The 12,546-nt window shown below is 37.4% G+C and overlaps 1 protein-coding gene across 1 annotated transcript in view; it reads left to right on the plus strand.

The window, feature by feature from the left end:
* The window catches only part of CTTNBP2 (cortactin binding protein 2), a 181,554-nt gene that overhangs the window by 154,416 nt on the left and 14,592 nt on the right, over nt 1-12,546 (plus strand). Inside the window, exons 10-16 of the mRNA XM_056573840.1 lie at nt 879-1,151; nt 4,358-4,453; nt 5,889-5,968; nt 8,761-8,847; nt 8,930-9,029; nt 10,308-10,463; nt 10,904-11,091. Of these exons, the coding sequence (XP_056429815.1) occupies nt 879-1,151; nt 4,358-4,453; nt 5,889-5,968; nt 8,761-8,847; nt 8,930-9,029; nt 10,308-10,463; nt 10,904-11,091 (980 nt within the window). The remainder of the gene's footprint in view (nt 1-878; nt 1,152-4,357; nt 4,454-5,888; nt 5,969-8,760; nt 8,848-8,929; nt 9,030-10,307; nt 10,464-10,903; nt 11,092-12,546) is intronic.

Genomic DNA, 12,546 nt, shown 5'->3' on the forward strand with positions numbered 1-12,546 from the left:
ATATAATGGCTTTTGATTTCAGAATCCTAATACTGTGTAATCAGGGGTTTTAATATTAGATAGAATGGAATCTTCTACTACATCTGCACCCATTAGTTGTCTGTTACATTCGTTACAGTGGTATAGTACAGCACTACCTCTTGGCTAGACTTTTTTATGCTGTGTCTCTAAGTCCTTACAGTACAGTTTATTTGCATTGGATATTATTAGTATTAATATTACTATCATATCTTCACTGAGCTTTTCTTTGGAGAAATACCATAGACATAAACAGCCAAAAAGGTTTTTGTGTTTCTGTTTTATAGCTGCAATAGTACTTACAGCTCAAAAACAGGCAAACATACATAGCAGTAATTTAAAGAAAAAAGGGGTTTTATGATGGTACCAACAGCAAGAGAAGGCTGTAGGTTTGTCATGTAAAGCCTTGACCCCTTTTCTGCTCTGACACAATTAGAAATGTTACCTTAATCTGGAGACCTAAATACATTTTAAATCTATTTTCATGTAGCCTGATATTCCATTTGCAAACACTATGGTTGTTAGGCAGTTGTTTTCTAGTAACCAAACAGCTAGATTACATTTATTTGTCCAGGTTAAGATAGTGTGAGTTGCAGTTTGCTGATAACAAGAGGGAGAAAGAAGCTTGGCAATAATGTAGACATGTCCTGATATACTAATTAAAGTAAAATAAATAAGTATAATTAATAGATTTGTTTAATTTATATACATATTTATTTAGTTAGTTAAATGAAACACATATAGCAGAAATACACATCACACAAATACATAGAAACAGATTGTTTTGGATACTGTTTTCCAAGTCAATTTAATAAATATATTACAAAGTTATTTCAATGAATGTAAATGTATTTTTGCAGATGGACTCAGGATTCCTGTTAAGATCTTTCTGGATGATAATTCTCTCATATGTGCCAGCCCAAGTGATTTTGAAAGTGAGGGCATCTGCTACTTGCGTATTCTCAAACAGACAACATGGGATGATTTCTCAGCAGCTGTGAGTCAGGCTGTATTGAACCATTTCAGTGTTATTATGTCTGATGGATGGGAAAGCCAAGAAGCCTTGACATTTAATAACTCTGCAGAATCCAACCTTGGACTTGGCGCAATCACTGACCTGTCATTCAAGCTAGGTATTGGAATTCTTGTATGTGATGTGTATAACCTGCATGGATGTAGTGCCTTGTTGCATGCTTGTGTTTGTGAATATTAGTTTATATATAGATCTAATGCTTTATAGAGAATGCTGGATGACAGCCAAGTCAGATTGATCTTCTTTAGTAAGAAATAAATGCTCTGTAAAATTGATATGAATGGGTTCATATTTGTCTAGGATAAGAAACTTGTTACAGAATTTCATAAATGCCTAGTAACATATAAGATTTAAGTAAGATAATATTATGGAAGGTAAAATTAGTTTCTTGTTACAAATTTTACAGTTAGTATTATTAGGCTATTACCACAGGGAGGATTTGCTATTGCAATGTCCACAGTATTGTACAGATTTGAGATTTGTACGCAGGGCTGGATTGGGGCTAAAACCCAGCCCTGAAAATAATCATTTCTAATTACTGATATTATATATATATATTGATAACATATGTAGGATGATTTTTTTCCATGATAATACCAGATACCACTAAATAAATCATATGATTGCCAAATAACTCCGGTGTGCTAAGGCCAACAGTAACAATAAATGTTATCACCGTACATATTGCCATCATATGACTAGTAACCTAATCCTGTATACTGAGATCAATATTACTGTATATTACCAAGGGACAATAATTCTGCCACACAACAGCCACATATTTTAAACACAAAATTACTAATACCACCACACTGCTAGTAATTAAAATCTACTATACATCTACTATACTATATCTACTATATTCCGGCCATACAGTGACCATATAATGGTAGATACCAGTTGTATGCTAGCACTCTGTACACCATATAAGTGATTTTAGTACAGTTATATCAAGTGACTTAAAGGTGTCATTTTCTCTAAGTGAGTCACAGGCTATGTTAAAGGGGTATTCCGTTCTTAACTAACATTTAACAATCCTGCCCATTATGAAGAATTATGCTAGTTTTACATTTACTTGCCATACCGTTCTTCCGTGGATTTCTTCTTTATATGGTCCCCCCAGGTCTAGCGTTTCTTTTCAGGTCCTGATGACGTTCGTCTCACAATCCTTTGCGGCTCGAGGCGACAGCTGGTATCAGGGGACTTGGCTATTTCTTGTATTTCCTCACAAGCCAGCCCCCTGATGACATTTGCGGTCCATCTGTACGTCCTGTCCTGCCGGCGTCCCGTCATCTCAGCAATCTGCAGAATGCGGGAGCGTAGGAAATGCCAGCATGTCAGGACGTACAGATGGACGGCAAACATCATCCCCCTGATACCAGCTGCCACCTCAAGCCACAAAGGATTGTGAGACGAACATCATCAAGACCTAAACGGAAACTCTAGACCTGGGGGGACAATAGAAAGAAGAAAAAGAAGACGATCCATGGCAGAGCGGTATGGCAAGTAAATGTAGAGCTAGCATAATTCTTCATAATGGGCAGGATAGTTAAAAGTTAGTTAAGCCCAGAATACCCCTTTAAAGTCTTCCTTTTATTCCCCATCCTGCAGAATCTTCCAAACAAGCATTTTGGGCAGCACAATCCACACCTGTATACAAACTTCCCATGTTGTTTGCCCCACACAGTAATAATGTTTACTTTGTGTGCCCATATAGTAGTTTGGGGCCCCCTTCTTTATCCCTATATAGTGGTTAGGTCCTCTCTGAACTCACATATAGTAGTTAGGCCCACCTCTGTGCCCCTATATAGTAGCTAGGCCCACCTCTGTGCCCATTTATTGTAGCTAGGCCCACCTCTGTGCCCACATATTGTTCATAGAGGCAAGCCACGCAACTGTATGGTTCCAGTAACACCTCCTGAACTATGCTGTCAGTTCAACAGATTTCAGCTAGGCCCACAACTGTGCCCCCATATAGTATTAGGTCCTGTGTGCCCCACTATAGTTAGTTTGCCCCCACTTAAACTATCTTTGTCTCCCATCACTTTTTTCCTTTCTGATCCATGTTTAAGAATAGTGTTCCCTTTGTTTTGCCTCACTAAGTAATCCCCCAAGCTTCTTCCTGTGACACACATACACTCATTAATATTTGCCCTTCAACCCCCGACACACACAGTTATATGCCAGTGTGTGCTCTAAATAAAAATAAAAAAAACAACAGCTTTATACTATGGGACATTGGGAGTGCTTTGAGGATGTCTTAGATCCAACACAGAGGCTTGGTGAAGTGACTGCTCTAGACCCTCTGACATCATTAGTGTGCTCCTGCTGTCTCATAGGTCAAAGGCATAAACCAGCCTGTGGTCTGTGATAGTACACGGCTAGTCCATAGCTTTCAACTGTATCTGGGTCCTGAGGATGCAGATAAAGTTGTAAATGGCAGACGCCTTGAGGCCGTGGACCCTTAAGCTGCTGCCGGGGCTACCATGGTCCAGCGAAACAGGGTGGCATCCTGCAGATACTATCCTGGTAGGCTGTTCCTTCCCTAGTAACATGGGTGAAATCCACATCAGAACAGTGATCAATTAATGTTTTGTATTAAGAATTCTGCAAAGAGCCCTAAAATCTGTCTTTATTTTATTACATGTGTTAATGGTATTTTGGAAATCTTTTTTGCTTGCATTGCAGTGTAGTGTGCTGCAGATTTTTAGTATGGAATTGTTACAATATTTGCAGCAAATTGTCTGTGTGAACTTAACCTTATGATATATTAAGCTGAATTTACGGTTTAAAGCTCCGCTTAAAAGATCATAAACATCTAGATGCAAATTACGTATTGTTAGCACCTACTTATAGAAGCTAAAGGTAAAATTGTTCAGACTCAGCACTACATGTTCTAAAAGTTTTTTTGTAAACTTTTTGTTTGCTTTGTCCTAAGCTCCAAAGGACAGCATGTGTTGACACAGGCATGACCAAACCGCAGTTTCTGTTCATCTAATGCTTACAGAGACATCAATCTGCACAGTGATGTAAACATAAAGAAACCCATGCTTTTTACAGCAGAGGGCTCTTACATCTCCACTTGGTTATCGAACAGAGTGTAGATCGCAAACAGCACATTCATTATTAGGACATGTTTATTTACATAGAAAAACCTATGTAATAATTAGTTACAGTCAACATGGCAGAGCTGTAAATGTGAGTGCCTAAAGTAAAACACTCCTTAGTTATTATCCTACACAACGTTTGGTAAAACTCTCTTAAATTCCCACCCAAATCATTGCCCAATCTGGATTTTGCTTTCAGGAAATACTACCTGGTCTGTGGGTCAGATTTTCCTCCAGTCACCATGGGAATTCCTTAGAATGAGCAAGGTGGATCAAGTAACAGTTTCCCTGCCAGGTAACAGATGTGATAAATAAATGTTTTTTTTATTCATTAATAATTGTTCTAGTTTTTTCTGTTATAAGTCTAATGTAAGGTAACAGTGCAGATGTTTATCTCACAACATAAAGTGAAAAAAATAGAAATCTATTTTGTGGTTATGACTTATCTTTGGCCTTGGCACACCTGCCAATAATTATATACTTATTAAAACAGAGCTAACACTTCAAATTCATGTCTATGTTATATATCTATACAACACTGCAGTTGATACGGCTCTAGCACCTGACTCAAGCCTGCTAAACATGGTCTAAAGTTGTGACTTGATCTAGAGGAGGGATTTCATGATAGGTAGATATCTTGCTCATCTGTATTGCAGAGATGTCTGCCCATTTGACACATGGAAAGAGAAGTGCTGGGGCATGTTATTACGGTGATGCATTTCTCTGCAAGCTGTACAAGTGAATAGTGATGTGTAAGAGAGATTGTGCCTGCGAGGAATTCATGTGTCAGTGCTTCTGCTTGTCCTTTTAGAATGAAGCACTGTGAAATAATTTTTCTGAGACACAGATATTCCCAGGAGACTCAAAACACGTTAACCTGCATTTAGGAAAAACGTCTTCAGTCTTCAGAAATGCAAATTACATCAGCAACCGAAATGAGTCAATAGCACTTATATATACTGAGCAAATAGTAATAGCAGATCTAAATATACTGGTTAGAATGTGTCTATACCCCTTATTTGTAACAAATAATTTCCCATTTGCCCTTTGTCAATATGACAAAACATTTTATTCTATTTCATATCTTATCATCATTACATGCTATATTTCATGACATTTCACACCAGTTGATCTGCACCTCAAATTTTTCCTTTTTATGTTTTATGTGCAAGATGCACCTCATAGTAATATGTGTTGAATTCTTGGATTTGAATTCTTGTGTAATAGTCCTTCATTGTTTAAAATGTGTTTTAGAAATCAATTTCAAGTTTATAAGCGCATATTTGACATTAATGTCAGTACATCATCATCTAAATTTGTGACCGTGATGACCTGAGCAGAGTATGCTGTAGCTCCCAATGGTCTGTTGCCTAAATATATCCCTTCCGCTGCAGCTTCTCCAGCAAAGTATTTGCAACATTGACTTACCGGCTATGTTGCTCTGTAGTAATGGTGACCTGTCTACAGATCTATCTAAAACAGCACTCGGTGTGTTTTACATGATCGACTTACAGTTTACTCTGAAAAAAAACTGGTGAATTGGCTTGCCTAGTAAATACAAAGTTGTGGATGCCTGGCATAGGGCAAGTATTTTATAAACAGGGAAATAGACTAATTTAAGTAAATATATGCTACAGGTTTTGTCATACTTATGCTTCTGTTGACTAGTTTGTAGTTGTTATTTGTTTTTATGCTTATTTGTATTTATTATTTCATGTTTATTATTTCAGGTCCAAAGGTTGGATGTCTTAATAGTGTGGCTTACACATCAATGATACCTCTCCAAACACTACAAAACTTCCTCCGTTTGGTAGGCTTTATTGTTAATATTATCTGTAGGTCATAAGGTTATTTGACAGTAATTTCTAACTGCTAGCAAGGGCCATTACTTTCTGATGGGTGTAGGTCCAATTGCTGAAACCTTCACTGATCATGACAGTCAAGGGGTCCTGCATCATTTTGTTTCCCTTTGAGTCTCCATAAAAAAGGAACCAATCAGAGAACTGAAATACAGGCCCATGCAGTGTGTATACAATACAGGTCTATAGCAGTAATATACATACATAAAGAAATCGGAAGAGAAAACAAGGCAAGGGTTATATTAGTAAATGTAATTTCTAATGAATTAACTTACATTTTAAGGTACAGTAACACTTAGAGAAATTACAGCTCATGAAATCTGCCCTTCCATATGAGTATGACTTGTGGGAAGAGAAAGGATTGGAATAAACTGTACTTTGAACTATATTTTAATATTTGCGTGGCATTAAAAGTTGCTTCAGTTTTCTTTCAAGCAGACACCTGTCATCCTGACAGATTTGTGTGTCATCCAAAATCATTTGTATTCCTTACAGACCTGCAAATGTATTACCTGAATGCTTTCAATTTCACTATCCTGCTGTATCTAAAAACATACATTAAAAATACAAATAAAATAATAAAAGCGAATTGCAATCAGATTAAAATAAGCCCAGCTGCCATTGGGGACCATGTTGCGATTAGCCTGACCACATACTGTGTTACAGAAGTTGGTGGTAGTACATGCTGGTGAATTTCTTCCTCCACCAGGAGAAAATGCTCTCTGAAGGGGGAAATATTAGATGACAAAACATTGTCTCTCTGACAGATGTTTTCTCTAATGTGAGTAAGGCTTAACCCCTTAACGACCACGAACGTAAATGTACATCCTGGTTTAGCGGTACTTCCCGCACCAGGACGTACATTTATGTCCTATCGGAGCAGTGCTTGCGTCATACACGGCAGGTTCCGGCTGCTATCCGCAGCCGGGGACCCGCCGGTAATGGCCGACATCCGCGATATGGCGGATGTCCGCCATTAACCCCTCAGATGCGGTGATCTGTACAGATCACTGCATCTCCGGCAATGCACATAATAAAATAGATGATCGCATTGCCCGCAGCGCTGCCGCGGTGATCCGATCATCTGTAATGGCGGCCGGAGGTCCCCTCACCTGGCTCCGGCCGTCTCCCGGCGTCTCCTGCTCTGGTCTGAGATCGAGCAAACCAGAGCAGGAGATAGCCGATAATACTGATCAGTGCTATGTCCAATGCATAGCACTAAACAGTATTAGCAATCAAATGATTGCTATAGATAGTCCCCTATGGGGACATAAAAGTGTAAAAAAAAATGTGAAAAATGTAAAAATACAAAGTAAAAAAAGTGAAATATCCCCTCCCCCAATAAAAATAAAAATTGTCTGTTTTTTCCATTTTACCTCCAAAAAGCGTAATTTAAAAAAAAATAAACATATTTGGTATCACCGCGTGCGTAATTGTCCGAACCTTCAAAATATAATATTAATGATCCCGTACAGTGAACGGCATAAACGTAATACATTTTAAAAAGTCCAAAAATGCTGCTTTTTTGTCACATTTTATTCAAAAAAGAATTAATAAAAAATCATATAAAAGTTTTATATATGCAAATGTGGTATCGATAAAAAGTTCAAATGACGATACCGCCCTATATACGGAAAAATGAAAAAGTTATAGGTGGTCAAAATAGGGTGATTTTAGATTACTGATTTTGTACAAAAAGTTTTAGATTTTTTTTAAGCGGTACAAAAATATAAAAGTATCTAGCCATGGGTATAATTTTAATTGTATTGACCCACAAAATAAAGAACACGTCATTTTTACCGTAAATTGTACAGTGTAAAAACAAAACCCTCCAAAATGTGCAAAATTGTAGTTTTCATTTAAATTTCCTCCCCCAAAAAATATTTTTTGGGGTTCGCCGTACATTTTATGGTAAAATGAGAGGTTTCATTACAAAGTACAATTGGTCTTGCAAAAAACAAGCCCTTATATGGGTCTGTACATGGAAATATTGAAGAGTTACGGATTTTAGAAGGAGAGGAGGAAAAATGAAAATGCAAAAATAAAATTTTTGCCTGGTCCTTCAGGTGAAAATGAGCTTGGTCCTTAAGGGGTTAAAGGTTATGAACCTTTAAGAAGTATTTTCTTTATTCTTCTTTTGTACATATTATGGTACAAAAACACTTCCTCCGAAGGACTTGCTTAGTTTCTCTTCTACAGCTTTTACAAGTTTCTGTTTGTACTCTAATTCCTCTCTACACATGGACACAGCCCTTTTGTCCTACAAGATGCCTTGTATCTGTTCTTCTCCCTATTTACAGCCTGTGTGAGCTGCATTGCAAGGATTTGCTCCCCCATCTTCTTCCACAATCTGAGCTGATCTGTAACCCCCTCCCTGCTGCTATCTCTAACAGTTAGAGAGCAGAAATCAGTCTGACAGCTCTTTCTTTCAGAAGCAGCTAAACAGTAGTACACTCTTAATGAACACTATAAAGATAGTTGCTTCATTTTATATTCAGGAAACAAATGGGCAATTAAAAAATTTAGTGCAATGGTATCCATAGCCTTTAAAGGTTTAGTGAAACAGTTAGAACAAAACTTGTGTATGCTAGATTATATAGATGTGCAATACTGTATACTATTATCTGGGAATAATAAACCTATAGAATACATATTCAAATGATTAATAGTATTTCAGTAATCACATTTATTGATATAATTCACATGTATATGACAATTACTGATTTTTACATTGTATTTACAGGTTGAACAATATCACAATATTATCTTTCAAGGTCCAGAAGGAAGCCTGCAGGAATATATAGTGGATCAATTATCATACTGCATCAAGGTATCATGCTTTTGCTGCTTGTTGAGCATAACTGCATATGTACAGCTCTAGCATGCTAACAAATGTTATCCTTTCATTACAGCACAAAGATGAGGCTACTGGTTTTAGCTGTGATATTGTAAAGGTTGAAGTGGAGCCTGAGTTATCGAAGCAACAACTTGTAGACATATTCATTAATTCAGGTAAGCAACATATGATATCATTATTTTAAAACAAACAAAAAACCGTGATAAATGCCCAAAGACTATTTATTTATTTTCATAATAACCTGTTTGTAAAAGTAGTTATTGTTTTATCTGTCTTATAATCTAATTTACATTATTATTATTACATTCTGGTGCATAGCAAAGCTGTGTATGTACACAAGGTGTTTCTAGTGGGCCAGGGCTCAACCGATTGAGCATGTCTATATATATTTTTTATCGCATGTATATTGTGTGGCCTAGCAACAATTACCAGTATGTACAGGCTTTGATATTTTATGATTTTTAGGCAGTAAACGTGGTTCTGTTACCCTAGGCTTGGCTCAGGTACAATGTGCAGTGAACTCCTCTACACCCTACAGTTACTCTGTATTAATATTTTTATGTCAAATCTTTGTATCCAGGGTATGGGTGATGTGTTAGAAACACCATACTCTGTCGTCCAGTTCCATAAAACACACCATAATTTAAAGGGGTACTGCGGTGGAAAACTTTTTTTTTTTTTTTTAAATCAACTGGTGCCAGAAAGTTAAACAGATTTGTAAATTACTTCTATTAAAAAATCTTAATCCTTCCAGGACTTATTAGCTGCTGAATACTACAGAGGAAATTATTTCTTTTTGGAACACAGAGCTCTCTGTGGACATCACAAGCACAGTGCTCTCTACTGACATCTCTGTCCATTTTAGGAACTGTCCAGAGCAGCATATGTTTGCTATGGGGATTTTCTCCTACTCTGGACAGTTCTTAAAATGGACAGAGATGTCAGCAGAGAGCATTGTGGTCATGATGTCAGCAGAGAGCATTGTGTTCCAAAAAGAAAATAATTTCATCTGCAGTATTCAGCAGCTAATAAGTCTTGGAAGGATTAAGATTTTTTTAATATAAGTCATTTACAAATCTGTTTAACTTTCTGGCACCAGTTGATTTAAAAAAAAAAAAAAAAGTTTTCCATGGGAGTACCCCTTTTATAGCCAATTCATACCTAATCGTAATCTATTGTATGTTACAATGTGGCAGCATGCAGTGTATTTTTTACTACACCTATGTTTATATAAAAAGAGGATTTTAGGAGTACATATTGATGCTCTATTTACATTGTGCTCCCTGTTTTTGTGTTTAGTTTATTATTAAAACAATTCCTTGGTCATTGCTTAAATTATTTTGTGCTACTGTGACTGTTATTTCTTTATGGTTATCCTGTAGATTAGTGTAGGGTTATCCTTGTTATCATTGGATATTTGTTTCTCTGTTCAGGCTGCCTGATTCCAGTTACTGATGCTCCTCCATCTAAGAAGAAAACCATTATTGTCCTAGAAAAGTTGGAGAATGTCTCCATGTTGGAACTGCTTGGGGATTTAATGTCTTCACTGGAAAATCGAGGCTTGGAAAATCCATTTTGTGTTCAGAAAGGTATTTGTTGAATGGTACATTGCTTGTACTGATTCATTTTTGAGTGTTATATTTATCACTAATATGTATAAATTGCCACTCAGCAAAAAAGTACAGCTTGTCCACCTCATTAATATGGAATACAGTGCTTCACTTTTATTTTTAATCCATTAAAAAGATATGCGATGTGCGAGAATACATTGTGTTGTATAACTGCTGCAGTTATTCACAGCCGATTGTTAGACTCAAGAAGAACAGTTGTTATTTTAATATTCTTTTTGCTTGGTGGTAGTAATTATTAAACCTTTTTAATTGACTAAAAATAAACATTCTTTATGAAAGAAGTGACACTCGGGAAATAATTGTCATAATTTGTTCCCCTTATCACCCACTGAGGTCTAATAAATATTGGCTTTCTTTTTTATTTATCATTGTCACATATAATCTATTTGCTATTGTAGCAAACGGAGTGTCCGAGGCATACTACTTCCATGAAGATTGCTTTTTAATGGGTACAGTGGGAAGATCTCGTCTACAAGGATCTGAACTACGTGTTCAGCAGCATTTCCGTTGGGTACAGCTGAGGTGGGATGGAGAGCCGATGCACAATTTACTTCACAAGGTTTTGAAGAGGAAGCTTTTTCTAAAGGTATCAAATTAATTGTAAAATGCTGTCAAACAATTACATTACAGTGCATTATTCAGATCTCTTTGTAAAGGGTCATATGCACAATTGTAATGCAATGCATTACTATTTTATTTTTAAATTAAAGCATATCCTGGAGTGGAAAAACATCACATTTTGGGTAATTTTAACAGAGGTTGTAGGCACTTAAATAGTAGTGAGCAGAGAAGCGCCCATTTAATTTTAGACATTCAGTTTATAATAATGTTTATTAATTTGGTAGAATTGATTATGAACATTCATGGGAATACCTATCTGACCTTTGTTTAAAGTCTATGCTTATCACTGTTATCACCATGATAAATTAATAGCATGCTATTAAGAGTCATGCAAGTAGGATTTTTCCAAATTCTAAAAACAAAACTGACTAAAGAGGGAAATGACATAAAATAACAAAAGAACCATTACTTACCTGATAAATTCCCCACTGTTTACTTAGCTGGAGTGGTAGGGGCTTGTGAAGTTAGTAATGTATTGAGGCAGAGCCTAGCTGGGGATGTGAGTGGGTGTACTGCCTGATCACTCCCACACAGCTCCGCTATTACAGGAGACTTTTGGGCTCTTACCCTCCTGTTCTGTAACCCCATATGCTCCCTTTGTACACCGGGACGGGCAGCAGTGGACAAAGACAGCAGGATGCAACGGGACCGACTCTCAAGATAAAGCCTTGCATCAGATGCCGTGATCTCACTGGCGAGGAACATGGCTGCTGGTACTGCAGTGTGTGTGACGAGTTTTGCAAGGGACGAAGAGGCTGGTGGTTTGGCTTCTTCTGCACCTCTACTGCTTGACTGCTCCTGCAAACCTCTCTGGTGAGTCAGTGCTGCATGGGGTACTGTGCAGAGTCTGTCCCCTTTGTGGGTGTTGCAGCCCCAGCCTCTGCTGCAGCCGGAAAAGTCTGAGGGGCCCAACCCTACTGCCTATTTTGCCTATATTAAGTGTGGATTCTGTCTACCTTCTGGAAGGAAGTGCTTTCTCCTCTCTATGCAGTGAAGCAAGTGCCTACGTGCCCCATGCCATCCGGTGGTCCTCCATGGGGGGTTCTTATCAAGCTTCTGTACTATTGTGATCGGGTCGCTAATCTGTGTGATGCCCACAATAAGGCACATATTGCTATTGATGGTCAGCAAGTGTATTTCTTCCCGGACTACTCCTTAGAAGTTCAGAAGAAGCATCTTCAATTTACGTATCTTAAACAGCGTCTTCAGTTTATGTGCATTGCAGGAGCCCTACTCCATTTTGTATTGGGAGTATACAAAGATGGGCTTTGCTGGGCACCAATTGTGTGCTGGCGGTCAGGACTGTTACTGTCTCTTCAGTTAAGTGATGTCTAGGCACTGATGTTTTTTGTTATTCATTGTTGTTTTTTTGACAATATTACACTGTTTTGTAATGAATGTGTCTTATTATTTGTTTGGG

The sequence above is a fragment of the Hyla sarda genome, chromosome 4, assembly GCF_029499605.1.
Source record: "Hyla sarda isolate aHylSar1 chromosome 4, aHylSar1.hap1, whole genome shotgun sequence".
In the NCBI taxonomy this organism is placed as follows: Eukaryota; Metazoa; Chordata; class Amphibia; order Anura; family Hylidae; genus Hyla; species Hyla sarda.